At 42.7% G+C, this 25,613-nt stretch overlaps 1 protein-coding gene across 2 annotated transcripts in view; it reads right to left on the bottom strand.

Moving 5' to 3' along the window:
- The window catches only part of Ppp2r2a (protein phosphatase 2 regulatory subunit Balpha), a 53,861-nt gene extending 30,656 nt beyond the window's left edge, over positions 1–23,205 (bottom strand). The window contains exons 1-2 of one of the 2 annotated variants that reach the window (XM_070016693.1): positions 22,903–23,205; positions 20,983–21,057 (exon numbers count right to left, since the gene is read on the bottom strand). In XM_070016693.1, the coding sequence (XP_069872794.1) occupies positions 20,983–21,057; positions 22,903–22,909 (82 nt within the window). In that variant the 5' untranslated portion in view covers positions 22,910–23,205. Of the gene's footprint in view, positions 1–3,315; positions 3,407–20,982; positions 21,058–22,902 lie in introns of those variants that run through there. The other variant, XM_070016692.1, reaches the window with a different exon arrangement.
- Positions 23,206–25,613: the final 2,408 nt, after the last annotated feature.

Below are 25,613 nucleotides of genomic sequence, written 5' to 3'. Positions count from 1 at the left end.
GTAAGTTCTCTAAGGATGTTAGAAAATTAGAGAAATAAGTGTTCAAGAGAATCAGAGGTTTTGTGTTTTGTATTTTTATTTGCTAATATCCTTTCACTCATATTCTGCTCTAAGATTTCCTGTCTTCCTTTCCTTTTCACCTCCTTATTAAAGTACTGGCTCTTCATTAACCAGACAAAAATACTAAGACACTCAAGCATTATAGTCACAGTTCTGTTCAATTAATCTACAAACTTCAAATATGTATGCAATGAATCAGGTTTTGTCTTCAGAGAGCTTATCTTTTATAATTCAACATATCTGGGAAGGAACAAAAGAGAATAATGGCTGCAGAAGAGCCCATATAGAAAATTAAAACACCTGGAGGACAGCGCATGCACTGTGCTGTGTTACATATGACCACGGGACTCCATGGGGGAACTACAACTCTACAATGGCCATTTTGGGAAAGACACTTCCAGTACGTTAGAAGCCAGTCAATGATGTGATCAGAATGGAACAGAGACAATGTCCACCCAGCAGAAAGCAGAGCGGCTGCAGCATTAAACCACCAGAGTCTCACACCACCCACCACACTACTATACTTGAGATGTTCTTTTCAATTCAGTTTCCCTTGCTCTTACAAATACTGAGTAACTATAAGCTAAAGGTTTGACTCTGAAAGTCAAGATTGGAGGCCCTATCCTTTGCCCATGGGGAAGAATCAGGAGCAGAACTACCCCACCTGGCAGGAGGGAGATATGTCAGGAAGAATCTAAGCAAGCCTCTCAGTTAACACTTCACTCACCAGAACTAACCCAGGAGTCCCCCAAATCTTTGATATGATACTCTCTTCCAAGGACATGCCCCAAATGGCATAAGGACATACTACGAGGTTCTGCACCATCTGGTATGTGAGCTAGAAGCACACAATCTATGTTTCATTCCTAAGGTCCCAGATCTCTCACCTGCCACACTGTGTACCAGAACACAAACCCCTAAGGGACAAACCACACTCCAAGTACAGAGGATTTCTCTCACAAACTACTTAACTCGAACATCACTGAATAAAAAGATAGGTGGCACCTAAGCTTAGTCGTTTCCTAAACACTTTTTCACCTAGTTGCAAAGATGCTTCAGGGAGTTCCAGTACACCTATTTCTCCCATTTTTTACATCCTGTAAAATGGAAAAGCCCTAAGCAGAGGTGGGAAACTATTTTTCTGCAAAGGACCATTTGGATATTTGTAACACAATTCTTGGTCCAGAGCTGCAGCAGCCATGAGAAGCATACAAGAAACCGGAGTCTGTCCTGTTATGTGCCAAGCGAGTTCACAGGCCAGAAGTCCCGCCCTGCCCCAGGCAAGGGAGGGAAGGAGAAGGAAGACCACTAGGTACAGCTCACTTTAAAGGGATGACTTTCAGGCTCTTTGAGGCAGCAAGTAAACTTCTGGTTTTCTGGTGGCTAACTGCAGATAAAGAGGCTCACAGACTTTGCTGCCAGGCTGACTTGAATTGCGATCCTCAGGTCTCAGCTTCCTGAGTAGCTAGGATTATCAGCATGAGCCACTGGTACACTGTTGTATTCCTTTATTCTGTAGCTACATTCTAATTTCTAAGAATGGAACTCTAAGTAAGATCTAAAGAGAGGTCTAAACAGATTGAGAACAAAGGAACCATCACATTAGTTAAAACTATAAATGTCTTGGATCATCTGATTGTTATTAAGGACTTCTGTCCTAGAACAGAGTCCTCCCACAGATGGGATTCTAAGAACCAATGATGTGTACTTCATTAAGTGTTTCTGTCTTTAACCTGCCCTTCCTATGCCCACCTTCTAAAGGTCTGATGTTTTCAGCTTCTAGGGAAGTGCCTGCGGGCACCCACGCACGCACGCACGCACGCAGGATCACCTTGGTCTCTGTTCACTAAGCATCCACTGTCAGAACCTTCAAGCAGGTAACAAGGACGGCTATCATTATCATTTAAATCTGGGTAATTTCCATCACTTAAGACCTCCCATTAAGGAGTACTGTTCTTTATAGCTACAGGATCTATTTTCAAAATTTCTTCAACGGCCCCACTCTGCCAATTTGATTAACTCAAAGTTCTCAAAGGCTAATTTCTCCCCAGTATGACACTTTTCTGTACAAAACATTCATAAAATGCTAGCTTACTGAGACCAGGGGTAAGGAGGCCAACCTTGGGACAGTTCTTTTCTGGCAGCCCCCTATATGTTCTTATCATCATTGACCTCTAGGGGGAGCTCAAAGTTTGTTATTTTTTTTCCTTCTCATTTCCACAATTGTGATTTTTTTTAAAAGAACATCTTAAGGCACTCTGAAGGGCAAGTTAAGTTTTTGTTGCTCCCTTAGAAATCCCTTCCATCCGAGAAGGAGGTTTTTCCTATCTATTGCATTCCTGAGCAGCGGGACCCAACCACTTCCTGCTCCCCCTTTAACAGACTTCTGTGCTGCCCCCTTGAAACTCTTCAGCCATATTGCACAACTAGCACATTACTTCGGCATCTGAGAGCTGAAGGGAGAGCGGCAGTAAGCATTTAGAGTAAGCACTCCATCGTGGTGACTCCTGTTACTTTTAGCATAGCAGCAGGCCAGTGTGGTGCCACTGTCTTTATGTTAGGGCATATACAGAATGGAATATACAAAAGTAAAGTGCCCAGGTCCTACTCAGGCAGCACAACCAAGGGCTAGAAGGCAAACTGTGATACACTTGTCAGAGCTTCCTCTGTAGGGGAGCAGCACAGGGAAAAGCCTGAAGTTAGATAACCAGATTTCCACTTTCACCACTGTATGTCCAATGATGGGGAAGTAACTTAGCTCTGAGGTTCCTCACCTTTCAACTCATTTCAAGAGTTGCTTTAAAGTTTAAATAAACAATAAATGCAAGAAATTAGCCTTGTGTGAGGTACAACATAAACACAATGGTAAGGAGCTATTGATGGCAACTGGGTTTTGCTACAGAAAGATACACTAAGCCTAAATCGTTTTAAGAGTATTTGGGCTCATCTATTAAGTTGTCTAAATGGTCCAGGAGGCTCAAAGGAGTCTGAACCTTAAAGCCCAAGCAAGTAACATATTTCAACTGCTCTACTTTACATATAAATGCACAGAATCACAATTGTTATGATAAGATTCTGTTTCTTGGCCAAAATATCACTGACTTTAGCCAGAAGTCAGATGATATGACTGACAAGATCATGGAGAAACTGCTCATGGCATTTCAGTCTTTCCCCCTCCTGACTCAGTGACTAAGAACCTCCTGTGGGATAAGTTCAACAAAAACCACTGGCTTCGGATGCTGGAACAGAACCTACATTGTAATGTTGTCATGACATTCAGAGTCCATAACGTAATTTCCAGAGATGTGTTCTGGAACCAATATCCCTTCTTTGTAACTTCTTTGGATAATGTATTACCATGTTTGGACAAAATAGAATGGAACCATCCCATCCTGCAACAAAGAACAGAGAGATAAACCAGGTGCTAATGCATGTGCAGACCACAGGTGACTAACAAACAAGCCATGGCGTGTTTAAGACTATGTTACAAAAGCTGAAAATAGGCAATCTGAAGCCTCAAGTTAGGTATCTTCAAGAGATACATGCTCACTTTTAACTGGCTTATAACTAATCCCACCAATTAAATCACTTCATTCAGCTGCCTACACAAATACATATGAACAGTTTCTCATGGAGATTACACACACAGTACTACACAAGTTCCTACTTCTATATGTTTCACTAAGCTCTTATAATCAGAATGGGTAGCTAGTTACTATACTCTTTACACACTACGACCGTTAAGGACATGCTGGAAGAATCAGAACACACTTCACTATCCATTTGTGCTGCTCACACCAATGAACATGTTTCCCAAGATTTTTGCACCTTACCTTCCTGGATACAAAGGGGTAGAATGTTTAGAGGAAAAGGTTAAAGAAATGATTAGGTGGGGCTGCGAAGGTGGCTCAGTGGTAGAGCACTTGCCTTGCATGAATGAGGCCCTGGGTTCGATTCCTCAGCACCACATAAGCAAAAAAGAAAAAAGCTGGAAGTGGCGCTGTGGAGTGGTAAGAGTGCTAGCCTTGAGCTGAAGAGCTGAAGGACAGCGCCCAGGCCCAGAGTTCAGGACCCACGACAGGACCAAAAAAAAAAAAAAAAAAAAGAAGAAATGATTAGGTATGTCATAGAAAACTTTTCAGACCTTATTTTAGTGGTCTAATATTACTCTAATAGCACCCTAGGGAATTTTAATGAATAATCCAAGCAGATGGAGACTTGGGTTGTCCAAGCTGAAGTAAGGAGAACTGAGAATGAGGGGAAGGTCAGCAGTAGAAGTGATTTGAGCAAGGCAGAGCAGAACTGTTCCTCAGTGGGCAACATTTCAAATGCACTCATGGACCAGCCTATAAAGCTGGTTATAGTAACACATCCATTTAACAAGATGAAGAAACTAACGCAGTTAAAAGAACACACATACCCCAGGCCTGACAACTGAAAAGGTTTGAGGAGCTAATGATAAAAGTATAATGTTCAATAATGCTGGCGGAATGTACTAAGTGTCTACCTACTCATCTTACAAGTACTATTTACTAAGTTGTCTCTGTCAGTTAGATGATGTTAACAAAAAAAGACTCACTAGTTAAATAATCCAAGTTTATGTCAGTGAATTCAACAAAATCTTAACCAAAAGCAATGTGTTTCATGCAACTTTTCAGAAAAACAAATTTAGTCCAGTAACTTCTTTTTGCTTGTCTTTTATTCTACCCCCACCCCTAATCTGTTTGCTCTCTGTTTTGGTAGACTGGATCAGAAGAGCAAGTTTGCAACTGTATTTAAAATGTAACTGATGGCTGGGTGGTTCTTGCTTGTAATCCTAGCCTCTCAGGAGGCTGAGATGTGAGGATCACAGTTCAAAGCCAGGAAAGTCTGTGAGATTCTTTTTTTTTTAACCAGTCATAGGGCCTGAACTCTGGGCCTGGGCGCTGTTCCTTGGCATTTCAGCTCAAGGCTAGTGCTATACTACCTGAGCTATAGCACCACTTCTGGGTTTTTCTGCTTATGCTGAGGAATCGAACCCAGGGCCTCATGCATGCAAGGCAAGCACTCTACCACTGAGCCACCTTCCCAGCCCTGTCTGTGAGATTCTTATCTCCAATTAAAATCAGAAAAACCAGCAGTGGTACTATGGCTCAGTGTTAGAGCACTAGCCTTGAGAAAAAGAGCTCAGGAATAGCACCCAGGCCCAGAGTTCAAGCCCTACAACTGACAACAACAACAAAAGAGAGGAAAGAAGGGAGGGGGTGTGGAAGTTACGCTATTACTTTCTCTCTTTTTTTCCCCAACACAAAGGTTCTAAGTAATTCTAGCAGCCTCTATTGTGCTGATGAAAGAACTGTTGCCACTGTTTTAGAATATTTCTATTCTTTTTCTTAAGCTTTGAGAATATTTCACACAATTCTATTTTCTGAAATGCAGGTCCCCCTTCCCCCCATGAACTTCACTGAACAGGAGCAACAAAAGCCAGGACTATGGTTTATTACCTATAATCTCAGCTACCAGGAAGACTGAGAATGGTAGGGTTGTCGGGTTGTAGTTTGAGACTGGTCAGAGCAAACAGTTCTTGAGATCTCATCTCAACCAATAGGAAAGGTGGATGAAGTGGCATGTGCCTGTAATCCCTGCCCTGTAGGAAGTGGTCCAGGCCAGCCCAGGCAAAGAATCATACAATATAATACAATTCAGAAGCCGGGTGCTGGTAGTTCACACCTGTAATCCTAGCTACTCAAGAAGCTGAGATCTGAGGTTCACAGTTAAAAGCCAGCCCAGGCAAGGAAGTCCATGAGACTCTTACTTCCAATGAACCACCAGAAAACCGGAAGTGGCACTGTGGCTCAAGTGGTAGAGCGCTCGCCTTGAGCTGAAGAGCTCAGGAACAGCGCCCAGGCCCAGAGTTCAAGACTCATGACTGACCAAAGAGAAAGATAGCGGGCTAGGGTTTATAGCAGAACAACACTTGTGAGGCTTGTATAAGACCCTGGGTTTAACCCTCTATACACATACACACCCCAACTCTTACTTTTGTTGGTTTGGGGGGGGGGGGGAGGGATTGCTGTGTCTGTTTGGGCAATACTGGGAGAATGGGAACTCAGTGCTTTCCACTTTTGAGTTAGGTGCTAACTCTTGAGCCTCTCATCTAGCCCAGATCTTACTTTAAATCTTGTCAATTTTGTTATGTTGCTCATTCCTAGAAAGCGGTCGCTCACAAAGTATTTTACTAGGTATCTAGTATGTACTACACACTATTTCTGGGTGCTGTGAAACAAGAATAGGGCCACATTCTATAACAAACAATTAGTCTATGTAAAATGCATGGTGTACTTTAAAAATAGTAACTTGATGGGGTATACTACTGAACTTACGTGGCCATAGGGGGAGGGACTATTTAGGAAGAAACCAAAGTGAAGTAAGAGGTGGAGTCAAAGATGAGCCAAGAGGGCTGGGAAGGTGGCTCAGTGGTAGAGTGCTTGCCTTGCATGCCTGAAGCCCTGGGTTCGATTCCTCAGCACCACATAAGAAAAAAGAAAAAAGCCAGAAATGGCGCTGTGGCTCAAGTGGTAGAGCGCTAGCCTTGAACTGAAGAGCTTAGGGACAGCGCCCAGGCCCAGAGTTCAGGCCCCACGACTGGACCCCCCCCCCCAAAAAAAGATGAGCTGCCTGTTCAAATACTCCAAGCAAACCTGAAGCAAAGAAGCTGACGTACAGTAAGAGAAGTAGTGGTAAGAGACTGGAGCACTTGGCCTAAGCTAAAGGAAAAAGAACTATGGGTTTGTTCTAAGTTCTATTTTTCATAGCTCTGAGGTGAATTTCAGCTAGACATGCAAGTAAATGTCACTCAGACAGTTGGGTAGATTTGGCAGCAACCAGGACAGGATGTACTCAGAAGGCATTTAAAGGTGATTCCCTAATGGGGATAGGAAAGAAAACTAGAGCTGAGGGCTAAGTATTAATTAGCCTGGAGGCTTACCTAATACTTCTGGCAATAGGAAGACTCATTTCTAGAAGCCAGGCAAAAACAGCATTTGAAAAGGAGGTAGCAGTAAACTGAGTCTAAAATGACTCAGAGATAAAGTCTAAAAATTAAACTTGGTTTTGTGAGATGGAGTTACTAGTTCTCTCTGGGTGACTTCTGTGGTTTAGTGTCTTTCTTGTGGCTCTCAGAGGAAGCTCTGGAGTTAGAATCACTGCTGGCAGACTCAAGTTTGGCTTGTAAGTGGCACCCCTTAATACCTGCCATGAGTTCCCCTTTCACAATTTTGAAATGTCTTGGGCTATCTGGAAAACAGGTTTGAAGTTGACTTACTATGCTTCTTCACTGTCGACTTCTTAGCTGGGTATTCTGAGTACGTGTGTGTACATACACACACACACACACACATGCTGGTTTTGGGGCTTGAACTCAGAACCTGGCATCATACCTCTTGAGCCACAGCTCCACTTCCAGATTTTCTGGGTGGTTAGCTTCATGGACTCTTCTGTCTGGGTTGGTTTCAACTGCAATCCTCAGATGTCCGAAGTAATTAGGATTATAGGTGTGAGCCACCATTGCCTAGCTCTGGAATTCTTTTTGTTTGGGATAGGAGTGGGGTAGTAGTAGTAGTATAGGGGGCTGAATTCAGGGCCTTGCACTCGCCACTCCTCCAACCACGAAGAACTAGTTCTAAAGCCCAAGTACCATAACTGCCTCCAAAGAATCAACAGTCAAGAACAGCAAATGTCATTTAAATGCTGCTGCTTAAAAAAATCACCCCAAAGGCAGTGGCTTACAAGAAGATTTACTGACTCTGCTGCTTCTGGTTAGGATCTGGGTGATACCTAGCTTGGGTCTCCAGTTCTGAGTCTCTCTCTCTCAGAAGGCTATAAGCAACAATTTAACATCTAAGGCTGCTGTCATGGCAAAGCCCGATTAGAGGAGGACCCATTTCTAAACTCAAGCACATGGCTCACTGACTGGTGCCAGGTCTTTAACGGCTGTGTCAGAGACATCATTTCTTTGCCACATAAATTCCACAGGAAAGTTCACAACAACAGTCACTTCCCTCGAGTAAAAAAGAAGGCAGCCCAACACAGAAAGAAGCTATAAACCTGTGTATACTCATTTCCTGAACTACAGGTCAACTCTTTTGTCACTATTAAAACAAATCACCTGACCCAGCCACACTCAAGAAAAGAGGAATATACAAGGACTTGAACACCTTAGGCTCATCTTCCAGGTGCCTATCAATACTTCCTTGGTCAGCTAATAAATTCAGTAATAAAGAGTGGCCACTTAGTAGTGCTTGAGGCCAAAGGCAATGACTTTAAAAACTGTTTCAGGTCTGTGCTTTGATCAAGACTCAGTCCTGTCCCCCCTCCCCCCTCCCCACCCCCCATTCCTTCCCCCAGCTTTCACTCTCTCCAGCATGAGTACCCCTCTCCACTCATCAGGTAACAAAGTGTGTCCATGTGTGGGTATGTCTGCAACACCATGCATGATCAGAAAGTGTTCTACCACTGAGCTACATCTCCAGATCTCAAGCAGTTCAGTTTTTAATCGTTGCATCAAAAGAGAAAATATATGCTGTGGGGCACCAGTGTTTCACATTTGTAATCTTAGCTAACTCAGAAGACGAGATGAGATTCTGGTTAGAAGCCAGCTGGAACAGGAAAGTCCTTAAGATTCTTAGCTCCAACCACCTAAAAGGCAAGAAGTGGGGCTACAGTAAGTGGTAGAATGAAAAAGATAAAGGACAATGCTTAGGCCCTGCGTTCAAGTCCTAGTACCAGCACACATAACATATATTCGAATAAATTTCAATTTTAACTCTGGCTACTCAACACAGGCTCCTTTTCTTTCTACCCAGAAAAGTTTCTCAACCAGGTAAACAGACACTGAGGCAGTCAGCAGCGCCATACCTCAACATTTTTCACTTGTACTGTTTCCTGCCCATGTTTTTGGCTTAGACATGGCACTCCTCCAGTGTTTCCGGGGTCACTGAACTCCTTCTGTTACACTTGTTGGCCATTTCAGAGCGGCTCTGTCTGCTTGTTTTAACACATGGTCTTGGTTCACCATCCTCCAGAGAAGTCAACAACAGCTCTTTGTTTAAGACACTTTCTTTAAGACTACTAAAAGTGCTAAAAAATGTGTATTGGTTTTCCTATCTATAGTTCAATTCCACTGTTGAATAAAGCAACACATTTTAACCTATACCATCAATCCACCAAATATTTTTAAATAATAATTTAAGTAACTATTGCTGACTCCTAAAAAAACCCTGACATGTAGTAAATTTGGTTGAAAATATTAACTGAGTGACATGATAGGTCTTTAAAGAACCAGAATAACTAATCAAACATCTGGTAAAGAGCCCTCTACAAATAATGCCCAGCAGTGGGCACATGGCCACAGAATATATAAATTACAAAGACTAATCTTAAATCACCAAATGCATTCTAAGCTCACAAAGCAAAACATCAACTTCTGTTTAAAATTAAGACGCAGCTAGGTGCCAGCGGCTCATACCTATCATCCTCCAGCTACTCAGAAGGCTAAGGTCTGAAGATCAGTGAGAAGCCAGCCCAAGTAGGAAAGTCTGTGAGACTCTTACCTCCACTAAAACTACAAAACAAAACAAACCCCCACAAAACTGGAAGTGGAGCTGTAACTCAAGTGGTAGAGTGCTAGCCTTGATCACAAAAGCCCTAGGACAAGTAATAATAATAGTAATAATATGCATACTGGGCACCCCTAGCTCGTACCTTAACTACTCAGGAGGATCATGGTTTGAAGACAGCCTGGGCAGGTGAGCCTGTAAACTTTTATCTCCAATTAACCAGCGAAAAGCTGAAGTGGAGCTGGTTCAAGTTAGGTAGAAAGCTAGCCTTGTGCACATAAGTTCAGGGACAGTGCCCAGGCCATGCATTCAATCCCCAGCATCACCATTAAAAAAAAAAAAAAAAAAAGAAAAGAAAAAAGAAACCTCCTGCAAGCATGGCAAATCTGTAGACTTGTAAAGAAAAAAATCATTAAAAAATCTTTGAACTAAGTATTAGAAAAAGTTTGTAGGCCCTGTCAGAGAGAACTTGGAAATGAGTTTTTTCCTTACCTGGCCTGCTGTCTGAGGAGTGAGCTGCACACATTTCACATGTACATTTAGAGCTACCCAACTGTTAAAATGAAGGTCAAGGCTTGAACACTGTCACAAATATTCACTGAAGAAATTTCTTGGGATACTTATTAAGCAAAACATACCAAGGCCCTATACCACCTTATCTATAATTACATTACAAAAAATACAACTAAAATCTATTCTTATGACTTCACTAAATAAAACATTCATGAAACAATATACTAGTTATCATGATTACTAATTGAGGTGTGTTTTTTTGTTTGTTTTTTATCAGTCACTGGGCTTGAACTCTGGGCCAGGGCTCTCTGTCTCTCAGCTCTTCAGCTCAAGGTTAGCACTCTACCACTTGAGCCACAGCGCCACTTCCAGTTTTCTGAGTGGTTTATTGGAGATAAGAGTCTCACGGATTTTACTGCCCAGGCTGGCTTTGAACTGTGATCCTCAGATCTCAGCCTCCTGAGTAGTTAGGATTACAGGCACAAGCCACTGTCATCCAGCACAGATTGAGGTGTTTTATAGTAATAAAATATAACTTCATATAACTTAAAAACGCATGAAATTTTCTTACTCTAAGCTAAAAAACTGTAAAATAAGCCAGATTAAACTGGTAAAAATTCTGGATTTTGTCTAAATGGACTACAAAGACAACTGGTACTAGGCTTCAAACTGTCAGTCTTGAGATAACAGGTTTATGTCAACAGAACCAATCTCTAATATTCTGTAATTTGATACTTCCATGTTCTACTTGGAGCTCCCCATGTCATATCATTAACTTACAGAAAGAACTTACTATTCCTTCCTAGAACCCTAGATATACAATTATGACTTACTTGGCAATGAGGACACAATCTGAGAAATTCACCATTAGGCAACTTCACTGCTGTACTAACATCATAGAGCATCTACCTACCTAAGATAGCTGGAACTACATTCAAGTGGATGATCCATCAATGATGGAAATGTCATATAGAGGACTAGGAGTTCACAAAAGCTTCAAGTTTGAAGCAACCCAAATGGCTATCAAAGGATGAATGGGGCCAGGTGCTAGTGACATACACATAGTTATATATATACACATACATAATAAATGGATAAACAAAATGTGGTCTATACATAGAATAGAAAATTGTTCATCACTAAAAGAAAATCCTTACACATACTAAAACATGGATGACTTCTCAAGAGTTACTGAAATAAGCCAATCACAAAATGACTCCCCTTAGCCAAGGCATCTAAAAAGTAGTCAAGGTAACAGTGGAAGGGATGGCCAGGAGCTAGGAAGGGGTGGTTGTCTAATGGAGATTTTTGTTTCAGTTTTGTGAAATGAAGTCCTACAGACATGTTTCAAAGTAAGAGTTAACATTACAGACGTGCATTTAAAAGCTGTGAAGGGGCTGGGGGTGTAGTTTAGTTGCAAGCACTTACTGAACCTGAGCTTAATACTCAGCACCAAAAAAAGGTTAAAGTGATATTTTCTATTTTTATAATACAATATAATAAATACTATTAGTTAAAATATTTTACTAAAAAACTGATTCTACTGCTAGGAAAAAAATTTATTTATATCAAGGGAAAAAGTGGGAGCAGGCAATCCTTTTGCTGCAATCAATTACTGTGACAGATAATGAATTTGACAGAAATGATTTATTTCCTTTAATGGCCTGCTTCTCTTCAAATAGAATCTTTCCTCTCTATTACCAATTGAAGTATTAAAGATTACAGATGCCTTTTATATCACCTTAGAAATTCACCCATCACTCTTTCTTACCCTTGCTGGAAAAAAAGATACAAGGTAACACCAAAAAGGCTCTATTTTTACTTTTATGCAGACATAAACAATGAACCTACAAGGTCAAGTTCTCAGTTGTACCAAATCTTGAGAAATATTTTGAAATGTTGTCACCAACCTGTCATCTACCCTAGTTTCTGTATGTTTTGCTTTTGTTAACGGGGACTAGCCTGGCCTCACATATGCCCGGCCATCACCACTAAAGGGTTATATTCCAGCCCCCATGTGTCTTAATACAGGTAACAGAGAAGATCCTGTCTGTATGAAGCATAAGTGCATAACTGATTCAAAATTCAATATATTCCTGTCAATCTTCTTGCCCATGAAAGATAGCAATTTTTACGAGATGAACTAAGATATATCTTGAAGAAATTCAATCCTTTGTTACTAGGTAAGAAATAGTAATAATGTGGAGTATTCGGCTGGGAAGGTGGCTCAGTGGTAGAGTGCTTGACTTGGATGTATGAGGCCCTGGGTTCGATTCCTCAGCACCACATAAGCGAAAAAGCCAGAAGTGGCGCTGTGGCAGCACTTAGGCCTAGAGTTCAAACCCCACGACTGACCAAAATAATAATAATAATAATAATGTGGAGTAGTCATGATTCAATCTATAACTCTAGCTACTCAAGAGGCTGAGAGCTGAAGACAGAGGTTCAAACCCAGGCTGGGCAGGAAAGTCTGTGAGTCTCTGTTTAACCAGCAAAACACCAAAAGTAGAGCTGTGGTTCAAGTGAAAAAGGAAAAAAAAAGGGATAGAGCCTAGGCCCTAAATTCAAATCTCAGAATGAGGGGTTGCAGAGGAGGACGGGATACAGCAGTGCCAGCAGAGGCTCACACCTGTAATCCTAGCTACTCAGGAGGCTGAGATTTGAGGACCACAGTTCAAAGTCAATCCCGGCAGGAAAAGCCAGAAGTGGAGTTGTGGTTCATGGGGCAGAGCACTAGCCTTGAGCAAAAAACTCAGGGACAAGGACAGAACCTAGGCCCTGAGTTCAAATCCCAAGAGCAGCACACACATGAAAAAGTAGTAACAGAATTCTTGAGACAAGATACCCAGGCCTGGTGCCAGTGACTCATATAAATAAACCTACTAGTCAGGAGGCCGTCTGAGGACCGCTGTTCAAAGCCAGCCAGGGCAGAAGCTTCATTCAATCTCCAATTAGCCAGGGGGGGTAAAAAAAAAAAAAGCAAGTGGAGGTGTGGCTCAAATATTACAGTACCAGTTTTGAGCAAAAGTGCAACAAAAGCACCAGGCCCTGAGTTCACACATCACACTGTTAATATTCTAAAAATTATCATAGCCCTAGAAAATACTCTTGATTCTTCCAAATTCCAAGTCCAATAGAAGAATATCAGCAGCATTTAAAGATCAAAGTGCAGGTTATAGCAGAGCTTTCTGGACAAACTCATAGGTGACCAACTGCATGAACTGATGTAAGAAAGCATTCAGATTTCATAAGAGAAAACCCAAACAAATAACTGAACATTCAGTGAATTTAATTAGTAGAGCTCTAACTGGCCAAAGATTCCACATAAACCAAGAGCAAGAATCCAGATGAAATCTTAACCAACTATTGGGAAGAACTAAAAATATTTATATTAGTATTAAAAAATTGATTTAACACATATTGTAAACATGACTAAACTTTGATGGAAAATTGGTAGTTTCTTTTTAAAATTCTTGTGTAACTACAAGTTTTGTTTTAAAGAAAAATAGCCACAAAAAAACTAAACAATAGTTGATACATTCAGAATGGGAAATTCAAGCAGCTATTTACAAATGTAATTATGTTGCATGTACCAAAAAAAGACACAGTGACTCCCACCTTCCCCCCTTTATTAGTTATGAGTTGGAAACAATGACTATGCCAATTAAAAGCCTTTCTGCAAAAAATACAACACATAAAGCAACATTTTGAGCTCAAAACAATGCACAAAGTCAAGGTCACAAACCTACTTTCAACTAACTGGGAGTAAACCTAAAAACAGCACCGTTCCAAGCTCTAAAGAAGTTAAAGAATATTTGTGACCTGACACTACATATTACCTTGATGCTCTTTACCTGAGCAGACAGGTAAGTGCTAAGTTTTTCCCACTGAAGTATTCTGGCAAATGTTACTTGCATTAATCTCTGTGAGGAGGAGGTTAAGTTTAAAAATAGATCCCTTAAAGTGCTAAAGGCACCCCCCTCATGTAGACTTCCAGATTGCAGAACTACAGACAGATCTAATTTGGTTATCTAAATAATAAACTGCTTTCCTAGGGCAGTTTTATAGACATCCGAGACAATACACTATTCTGACCACACAGGTCTGGGCTGCTCTTCATGAAGGTTCTATGTTAACATATTACTAGCACAAGCAATCTATTAAGTTTATACAACCAAATGCTGTCAATAGCATGGTGTCCTCAAGTTCTTAGAATCTGAGGACAGCAAGACATGGAGTACTCCTATCAAAATCCAGACTCTCGGGGTCCTTATGGGGAAGGGAGAGGATTTTAATAGGTTTTTCAGGTAGGCAGGGTATCTCTTGATTCTACACCTAAATGGACAAATGGACAATTTCTGAAAGGTGCAATCTGAAAACACATCAGAGACGCACAGCAGTAAATCCAATGCTCTTGCTTATACTTGTTACACTGTAGGACTTTAGAGCAGCATATACACTGGTCACTTGTAAAACACTGATTCATTCAAGTTACACAGATTTCCCAAGTGCTGACACATTTCCTTACACAGTACAAAAACTACAGCCACTAGTATTACTGATTTTACCTGATAAGTCTATATTGAGAAGCTATCAAGCTTACAATGACAGATACACATCTTCCAAATCCTTAACTTTTGATTTTGAAAGTTCTAGTTTTATCATGAACAACAAAAAAATAGTGGCCAATAAGGCAGATTCCTTGTTTGAGAAAGTGAACACCACATATCCACGCCTGAGTTTCAGTTTCTAAGACAAAACCAAAAACTGAAAATCATGGAAAAACAGTCAGTTAGAAACAGGAAGAACAGCACCAGCCCTCTTCCTCCAGACAGTTACCATACCTTTTCCATTCTCTTGCAGAATATTCAACACAATCTCAATAAATGTAACTAACTGAATTACATTAGTCATGAAAATGATTTAATTATTAAATGAGAATTATAAACGGCTCTTCCTGAATCACTCAGAGCATGCATGTTAATGAGGGATAAGGTGAGCACTGGCACTGTCTAGTGCCACCTTCTGGAATCACACTGGGATGGAGGCAGGTTTACCTACCCGGCCTTTTCACCATTGCAGCAAATGCCAGCACAGTGAAAAGGCAAATACTACTGTTGTCAAGAAAATAGTTTGCCTTCACACACTTTTTCACTGAGTTCAGGGGTTGTTGGACCACACACAGGCAAGACATTGGACTTATGAACCTTGTTGAACAGATGTTAGTCCATATTGTAGTCAAATGTTTCACACTCCAGAATTTCCACATGTATTTAAGTGTTTTATTTTATTTCCTTAAGTAAAATGTGAACAAATGAACTGCTCATCAGAACTGCAATGCAAATCATCATTAGAAAAAAATGTTCTTATTGTTTCACTTTAATAATAAGCTTGTTTTTCAATTTTGGTTAATTTATAATTTTTAAGCAATTGGTATTTGTATTATTAAACCACAATGAGATTTAAAAAGGGGAGGGGAGTAAAGTGATAAAGTATAAAACTAGGGAAACAATGGCCAAGTTTATTGAACTACATTTTCAAAAATGCACAAAGCAAGCAACAACACAGGCAATTATTGGCTTCAGGAAAATTGAAACAAGCCAGATCATGGAGCACTTCCTGGTTCAGCAGTAAAAACCTCTGTATGGTCATAGTAAGGTGACCAATGATTTCAACTCTTAACTGTAGCATGTGATGTAACATTAGGGTACAAAGGGAGAAGAAATGGGAGTGATGATGCAAACGATGGAGAAGGAAGTTAATATAAAATGTCTAAAATTGACAGCATACAGAAGTAGCAACATCATTTTACTCCTCCCAAGAAGTAGTACTGAGCACCAAGGAATACAGTTAGAAAATCTGAACACTCATCTTTAGAAACTACAGATTAAAGAATGAGGTAGGGAACTGCCTTTTTGTCATTCTAAACTCTTCAATAGAGTACTGCAATCATGCCCCCCCCCCTCCACTTTTTCACTGGGAAGAAAAATAATAAAAGCAATTAAAAAATGATAGCTATAGATGTGGGCTCAAGCAGAATGCCTGCGTAGGAAGCACAAGGCTCTTAGTTCAAATCCCAAGAGAATCCCAATGTCAAAAGTTTTTTGGTTTTTTTTTTTTAAAGGCCAGGTGAGCTAACTCATTCCTATAATTCTAGCTGCTCATATCTAAGGACTGTGGTCAGAAGCCAACCCAGGCAGCAAAGTCGGTGAGACTTTTATCTCCAATTAACCACCAAAAAGCTGGAAGTGGAGCTGTGACTCAAGTAGTAGAGCACTGAGCAAAAAGTTCAGGCCCCGAGTTCAAGCCCCAGCACTGGCAAAATCAATCAATCCACCCATCCATCCATCCACCCATGTGATTCAGTCATTATAAACACAACAACCACTCAACCACAATTTAAGGGCAAGACAGCACTACAGTACTCTAACACTTCTAACACCAATGCCCTCACACAGCCCTTCCTAGTTTGTAATTCTCAACTTGGCCAAGATCTCACAGCAGGTGAACAAGGTCAAACTACAGCCTAATGTCCAATCAGAGCCCTTAACATCTCATGACAGAAAATTAACAAAAGAAAAATTAAAGATATAAATACACTATGAGACTGTTATTGCTACCACAAAGATTAAAAAGTTCATAATACCAGATGACAGAGATCTTAATAAACTATACAAGATATGGACTTATAGAAAACCCTTTTATAAACCATGCATCCCAAGATGGGTTTTAAGTATTCTAAAAACATATTGGTTGAGCCAGGCGCTGGTGGCTCAAGCCTGTAATCTTAGCTACTCAACAGGCTGAGATCTGAGGAATGCAGTTCAAAAGGCAGCTCGGAGAAGAAAGTCCATGGATTATCTCCAATTAACCACCAGAAAAAATGGAAGTAGCAATGTGACTAGTCTTGTGCAAAAGAGCTCAGGGACAGTGCCCAGCCCTGAGTTCAAGCTGTACGACGACGACCACCACCACACCACCACCACCACCAAAACATATGGTTTCAAGTAGAGATGGGATGAGGAAATAAAGGAGATAACAATGCAAAGATGACACTGACCAAAATGCATTGCATTCATAACTTGACTTCTGAAACAGAAACTCCTCTGTAGAACTACTTAGTAAAAATTAGTATTTTTAAACAACCACCTATCTATCTTGTCAAATAGTTCTATAGCATACTTAATAAAAAATCCTCAATCAAGTACCTAAATGCAGTAAAGATTTATTTTTAAATTAAGGCACCTATTGACTTTAACATCTTAAGAACTCAGAAGTAGTTAATGTTAGACTACTTCCTAAGGTATCTTTGGGAATTCACAAGATTTAGAGTATGAGAAACAATAGCAATCACTTAAACCAGTCCTACCACAGTTTCTGTCTAAACAGACAAGAAACCAGAATACTTATTCAAAGCAATGTACACTAAAGTCTTGGAGCAGGGCCTCTTAATCTCTTGGTGTACTACAGTTATAAAGACTATCAATAAGGCCATGATTGCCAACACATCTTTATCATCCTACTTTTCATCCTTTCCAAATCTAGTCACAGTGACAATCCTTTGACAAGTATCCAGTACCTAATATGTGCCAGGCATTATTGAAACACCCAGTTTATACAAGGTGTTCTGCACAAAGCACAAAGATAAATTAGTGCAATACCAGACTTACTGTTTAATAGGAGAGGTTTGGGGTACTGACTAGAGCATTAAACAAAGTGCTGTAAAGGAAGATGTGAGGTATGAGTAGGATTCTGACAAAAATAAGTGTAGAATATCAGATATATCAAGATGAGAACAGCAAAAACAAAAAGCTCCAGAGAGTGTAGATAGATCGGACTTGCTTGAAGAACCATCCATTTAGTTGGATCATTAGCCATAGTAGCAAATAAACTTACATAAAATGAGGAACCATATTAAAGAGATGTTGCATATTCTAGGCCAAATTATTCAAATTTAGTTTTTATCTAGTCAAGTGATCCAGTGAAGATTTCTTAAAAAAAAAAAAAAAGACAAAACCAAGATTACATTAACTTGAAAATACAATGTAGGATAAAAAAAAGGGAGGAAACTGCTGAGGAAGTTATTGTAATCCAGACAAGAGAATATGAAACTGAACCAATATAAAAGCAAATATAGAAGATGAAAGCATTACAAAAGGGAAGCTGATGTGCCCTGATAGCTGCCTGACTGCAAGAGAGCTGATAGTCAGCCATTCATAGGAAAGAAATTAGGATGTATCACTAAAAGAAAATAGGCAATATATGCTTAAGATGAAGCTTATGCCACACGGGAAATGTACTATTCTACTTTAGAAGAGCAAACTTTCCCTTAGTAACATAAACAAACATAACAATGACATACAAACTATAGTCTACAAAAAATAATCAAAGCTTCCAGGCACTAATGGCTCACAACTATAAGCCTAGCTTCTCAGGAAGCTGAGATTTGAGGATAGACATTTGAAGCCAGCTTAGGCAGGAAAGTCCACAAGACCTTTAGCTCCCATGAACTGGCAAAAAGCTGTCAGGGGCAGCACCCAGGCCCTGAGTTCAAGCCCCAGAACTGCCACATACAAACAAAAATACTCAAATCATTCTAGTTTCAAAAATGAATGATCTTTACACATATATGTAAAAACATAAGATATCAGAACTAACGTTTTTACAAAAATACACACATCAAGTTTTATCATGAAAAGCTAGAAATGTCACGTACATCACAACATTTAACAGCCTCAGAAAATAACTGGTCTATTGTGAGTGTGTATCAAAAACTACCAACTAGTTCAATTACGTAAGGTAACTGATGTTCAGTTTTGAAACTCGCACTTATAAAATATATTTGGTCCTTCTTACTAATGTACTCCCTTGAGTATAGTTTCTGTTCTAGATACCTCGTGCCCCAGTGACTAGCATTTAGATCTTGGATAAAAAGAAAAAACAACTCATCTTGGAATGTCCAAGTATACAGCACTTTCACATCTTGGTATTACACAACATACAACTAAAGATCTAGTATTTGAGCACCTACTACTCAACAGGTAATAGAGTTACAAACAGTAATACGTGACTCCTCTCTCTAACCTAGGATTTCTTTCTCTAAACAAATCAAACATCACAGGCTTCAACAGAAGACCTTTCACTCTTATTTTTGTGATCATCACTGAGTCTTTGTTCTGCTTTCTCATCTGAAAAATGGATGAAGATCCAATAAAAAAAGAAAGGTAAGAGAGACTTATAAACATGACAAGTGTGCCATCTGGCTTTCTATAGAATTAACCACACACTGATCGGACTTCTTTTTTTTTTTTTTTTTTTGCCGGTCATGGGGCTTGAACTCTGGGCTTGGGCACTGTCCCTCAGTTCTTCAGCTCAAGGCAAGCGCTCTACCACTTGAGCTACAGCGCCACTTCCGGTTTTCTAATGGTTTATTGGAGATGGGAGTCTCACGGTCTTTCCTGCCCGGGCTGGCTTTGAACCAAGACCCTCAGATCTCAGCCTCGAGTAGCTAGGATTACAGGCGTGAGCCACTGGCACCTGGCTTTTTTTTTTTTAAATGAAGAGTATCACCGATACAATAAATACACTCATTTGACTGACTCAACACCAAGCCACCATCCTATCACCTGGAAACGATCTCAACACAAATGTTATTCCATACAGTAGGTGAACTTAAGAGGACAATAAATCTACACAAATTTTCAAGACAAATGTTTGAAGATTACAAGTACGTGTTTTAGTTTCTCAGCATTTTGTGTGGAAAATTAGTACTGCAATTCATGATACAGAACACTACTAAAAACACCATCTTTAATATTTTGGAGTAAAATAATGCAACTACCTTGTTGGAAGTAATGACTCTTACTAACGAAGGCCATCTCAACAAATGCAAAACCTTGAAGTTTTAAAACTTTAGATAAACTTCTGAAATAAATAAGCTGGTTGGATTACTTAAGTAGCTCATAACCAAATAGTTGTAACTGCACAAAATATGAAGTTTCTCAAAAGATAGGCATTTTTATCTTAACCACGTACACAAGACCCTGCAAGAAAATTAAATGAATTTGAGCCAGTAATTCTTCAGAATATGCCAATCAATTATCACATACCCAAAGCAGACCCACTCAAAAGAACCTAAGAATCTTCTCATAAAAATAAAAGATGTTAGTAGCTGGGCACCAGTGGCTCATACCTGTAATCCTAGCTAATCACGAGGGTGAAATCTGAGGGTCACAGTTCGAAGTCAACAGGGGCAGAAAAGTCCATGCGACTATTATTTCCAACAAACTGCTCAGAAAAAGCAGGAAGTGGCGCTGTAGCTCAAGCTGTAAAGAGCTAGCCTTGAACACAAAGAGGCTGAGGTTCTGTGCCCAGACCCTGAGTTCAAGACCCAGGACCAGTGCCAAATAACAAAAAAACCACAACAGTTGTCAAGGACATTTGTGAGCTAAGTTTTAATGACACCTATTTCCACTTAATAATCTGAAAACATGAAAGTGAAAACCCATCACTTATTTGTACGTGGAATTTATGTAACAAGGAAAACCTTTGCATCCGAACCTCTGAGCATCCTTGTAACATTTATAAATATTATCATTTATTGCTTTCATTTGAATTTATGGAAATAAAGTCTAAATAATAAAAGGGATTTAAAATATTTTTCAGAAAGGTGACTTTTAAAACTACCCTTTCTTAGGCAACAAACACAAAACATTCTTAAAAGGTTATGTTCAGATTTAAGGAAATCCTTTGGCAATCAAGATTTGTTTAAAGATTCTATATTTATGTTTGTCATTACTAAACATGCTCTTACCTTCTGCTACATCATCATCTACTGCTCCTTTCACCTGAGAGAAACACCACTGGATATCATTCCCTCCTCCAGCTCCTGAAAAAGAAAACACACCAATTAAAACAGAGTCCTGTTCGTGTTTACTCTCAGCAACAGAGATGGTATCCATGGCTGGCATGATCCTCATACTGCCTAGTGCTGCCCACGCAGACAACCACCACTAACAGCACCAATTTGGAAAAAGGTTAGTCCCAGGAGAGATGGTAGTGCTTTAAGAACAAGATTCCAGGTATGAAATATGCAAAGGCCTACATTCTATGATCCTCTTTATACATGTATTCCAAACTCTCTCCCACTTTCCCTACCCTTTGAAAGTAAGAGCCTTACTTACCCAAGGCACACCTCCCAGAAAAAAAGTAAATACTAAAAGTTAGTTTTCCTTGAACTATACCAGAAGACTCCAGAAGAGTCAAAATCAAGTATAACTACCATGAAACACAGAGGTAGAGAAACTTAGTGAACATTACTGCCTAGGTGAGGAGTAGCAGCTCATGTAACCGCTATGGCCAATGTGTGCACCCAGTCAACACAACACCCACTTCTTTGCATGCAATACCAGCAAATAAATCACTGGTTCCAGAGAGAAAAGAAAACTGAAATAACACTGCTCAAGAGACTGTCAAAGGAAGCCTGTTCTCTCTTTGCCTTGTCCAGGGGAATCCAAGCAACCTGGCACAGAATCCATTTTGCTAATTTGTCATCATTTTGGACAAAACAATTTTAATCTCATTTCATTATTCATCAAGGTCAAAGAGCAATTTGTTTACAGCAAACTAAGTCAGTCCAAGATGTTAACTTTTTGAAAGGTTACACTACCTAGCTAAATTCATTGAAAAAAGGGAGGGAAAAACATGGAAAACTGGTTTCATCTTGGAATGTCTATTTCACCTCTGAGAACTGGGAAGGATATGGTGGAAAAAGTCCTGGACTTCAGGAGGAAGAAAACAAATCTAAGTCTAGAATTAATTTAACTAGCTGAAGGAAGGTGTCTGCAACACCAAAATATTGAGATAAGCTTCAAAGCTCTCTCCTCACCCCTAAACTATTTCCAACCTGGTTTTCTCCACAGACATTTTTTTTTTTTTGCAAGCTTTTACGAAATCTCTCTCCCTTTGGCTATTTATATCAGAACTCCACAACTATTTTAACCAACTCTATGTACAGAGAGCCTTTTGGGAAAAGGAGATCTGCACAAAACCTGGCGTGCAACATACAAAGTTTAAGTGGAATCGGATTTTTTTCGTGCAACTTGCTGTGCATTAAAAAAAGAAAAGAAAAAAAGGGCCTGGCACTCTCTAGGTCGCAGAGCGTTGGAAACAAAAAAAAAAAAAAAAAAAAAAGTCGGGTTTGCATCCTCGGGAGCAGACGTACCGGCCGTGGGGGCGGGACGGGGGTCACACCCCTGCCCCCATTGTATTCTAACTTGTAAAGCGCTCTTCCTGCCTCCTCCGGGCGAAAATCCATCCTCACCGTCTATTTCCAGGCACACACCCGGGAGGAGAAGGAAAAGCCGGGTCTGGTCCGCCGCAGAGCCGTGGGGCGGGCGGCGTGGCCGGGTGGTGGCCGGGGACACGAATCTGCGCGCCCCCGCCCCGGCCCGCCGCGCCCACGCCCCAGCCCGCGGCCCGCCGCGCGGCCCCACCCCCACCCCACCCACGCCCCGCGCCCGCCCTCCCCGCAGCCCCCGCCGCCGCGCGGCGCCCGGGCCTCCCCGCCCCCACCGCCCCCCGGGCCGAGCCCCGACGCCCGGGGTGTGGGGGGGGGGCGCCCCGGGCTCCACCGGGGCCCGCCGGCGGGCGCGGGGAGGGCGGGGGGGCGGACGGAGGGAGGAGCGAGGCGGCGGCGGCGCCCGCCGGCGGGCGAGGGCGATTCCCCGCTTACCTGCCATGGTGCGCTGCAAATGGAGACCCCGCCGGGCTCCTCGGGTCCCCGCGTCCTGCGCTCGCCCCCCTCACCTGGGGCTGGGGGGGTAGGGAGGGCGGATGGCGGCGGATGGCACCTGTGGGGGAGGGGGCTGCGCCGCGCAGAGGGAAGGAGAGGCGGGCGGACCGGCCGGCAGGATGGTGGGCTCCACTCCCGGGCGCCCCCGCTCGCGCTCCTTCCTCCCCTCGCGGCGGCGGCGGCGGCTGCTACGACAGCGACGGCGGCGGCGGCGGCAGGGGCAGGCGACTCCACTTTCAAAATGGCGCCGGCTGGCCTGGCCAGTGACGTCACCCGCGGGGCGGAGCGCCGGCGGGGCGGAGCCGCGGCGAGGGGAGGCACGGCCGCGCGGGGCTGCTGGCCACGCCCCTCGGCGCCGCGCTCCGGCCCCGCCCCTCCCGCTACGTCCTCCGCGGCCGGCCGGCGCGGCGCTGGGACCCGGGGCTTCCCCCCCCCCCACTCCGTCCGGTGGCGGTGTGCCTTCGCTCCCCGGTCGACCGGTGTGGGCCGCGGCCGGGCCCGAGTGGCCCTCACGCCGGCAGTGCCGGGACTCCTGGGCGGCCTCCGCTGTCCGGTGAACGTGCCCGCCCTCCCAAGTCCCCGTCTGGCCGCTTGCCCAGGGTGGGCCCGGGGCCTCTGGAATCGCCGTGTCCCGGCTGCCTGGCCGCGGAGATCCACGGAGCCCGCGGGGCCCCCGCAGGGCCGGTTCCATCTGGGTGAATTAGGTGACCGTCTAGAAGGTTCCTGGGGCCGAAGCCATGGCCGGGGGCCGGAGGCCAGCCGAGCCTATGGTGGCCCGGACACCACCCGGAGGTGGCCCGGCCGGCCCGCGGGCGGTGGTGACAATCGGTGTGTGTGGGGGGGAGCCCAAGAGCTGGCGTCCACCGTGAGGACCCCTCGGCGGAGGCGGAGACGTGAGGACCGCGGTTCGAAGCCAGTCCGAGCAGGAAAGTCCCTGAGACTCCAGTCTCCAGTAAACCAGCGAAACAAAGCCCGGAAGTGGAGCTGTGGCTCAAGTGGTAGAGCACTGAGCCAAGAAGCCGAGCGTCCCCAGCGCCAGTACAGAAAGCCTCGGTGGTAGAATGTAGGGGGCCCGGGGGGATGGGCAGGCCCCTCAGAGAGGCTCCCCCCACGCAGTCGCTGTGTCTGTACAGCCCCGGGTTCGATTCCTCAGCCCCACAGCACCACGGTGCTCCTGCAGAAAGATCCAGAATTCTGACCTAGAGGCTCAATGCAGCAATGGAGGCGTTCAGTGACCAGGAGGGGGACGCGTCAGGTGCACCCCGCCCTCAACCCCATATTCCTCATCCCAGCACAGTTCACCTGTAAAAGTCAAGCTTTGACATTTCTTCCACAAGAAACGTCTGCACCTCCCGATTCATCCGTTTCCCCCACACTTTCGACCTGCTGGTTCCTCCCATTGCCCCGTCCCCTGTCCAGAGCAATCTCATCTGTAAATGCTTGTAATGCCACAAATGTACCAAGTGATGACCAAATGTACATGCCCAGTTTCTCAACCTGACCCTGTGGGTCCACACCTCTACCCACCTATCTGGCGTTTCTGCAGAGACCCAAGAATGACTTCAAATGGCGATCTTACCAGAACACAAGCTCACAGCCACAATGTCAACACCTACCACACAGAAAATGCACAGATAATGGATTCCAGAAAACAGAGCTCTGCCTGGGCACCATAGTTGAAGCTGTCCTCTGCACCTACTGTCCACCTGTCATTCTTACCCCAACACTCCCACACACCAATCCCAACTCTTCAAAAAAAAAAAAAAATCATGAAACTTCCTCCAGGCTGGCTTCTCTGACATTTCCTCCCATTCCCTACTCACCAACTGTGCTGGATACTCTTGCCAAACAGACTCATAAAATCTAATGCACTTTCTCTCGAGACCACGTCAATGTCACAGTGATCTAAATATGTTGTGTTAATACACTGAGTTCTTTAAGGGTAGAAAGCATGTCATTCATCTCCATATCACCAGCCACATCATTTGTTGGATTAATGGACAAATGAAATAAATCTCTAGCTTGGGAAGAAAACCACTGAAATGTTGGCTCTCTAAAGCTTGCCATATCATAAATGTTCTCACCCTTCTTAGCTTGAAGAGTTTATAAATTGTCTTGGTCATTTTTCTCTGCACTTATTAAGCAACAGTAGGTTAAATTTGTAAATTGTTTATGCATATGTTTGACTCAGCTGTATGTAGCTAGGTCTTTGCTCTCTGAATACGTGTTCTCCAAGAGGATCCCATGGGTCATGGTTCCTTTAAGCACATACTACTGTGACATTTTTTTTCCTAACACAGAGTAATGGTTTCCTGTATAACTGGGCTGAGCTTAGGCAAATCAAGGGAAAAACTCCCTCTGGATTTTCTGATGAGGTCCTGGAGAGCCCTAAAATGTGGAGGGATTCTGCTCTGGGTCTGAGCTAAGAGGTGCTAAAGGAACCTACAATATCACCAGCAGATTGGAGCTAGTAGGCATCACAGGTTACTGCAGGGTTAGTGCTGTTGAGCTTCTTAACAGGTGTCACACACCTGTCTAGGGGGTGTGTACTAGTGGTAAGAAGGGTGAATATGGTCAAAATATGTACATGTGTGGAAATGGAAAAGGCTTGAGGTTGGTTTAGGAAGAGGGGAAGCAGGGAGAGTGATGGA

This window comes from Dipodomys merriami, unplaced genomic scaffold (genome assembly GCF_024711535.1).
Source record: "Dipodomys merriami isolate MVZ:Mamm:240054 unplaced genomic scaffold, mDipMer1.0.p SCAF_12, whole genome shotgun sequence".
Lineage (NCBI taxonomy): Eukaryota > Metazoa > Chordata > Mammalia > Rodentia > Heteromyidae > Dipodomys > Dipodomys merriami.
The sequence above is the reverse complement of the archived record's forward strand: the minus strand, read 5'-3'. Positions and strand labels throughout refer to the sequence as shown.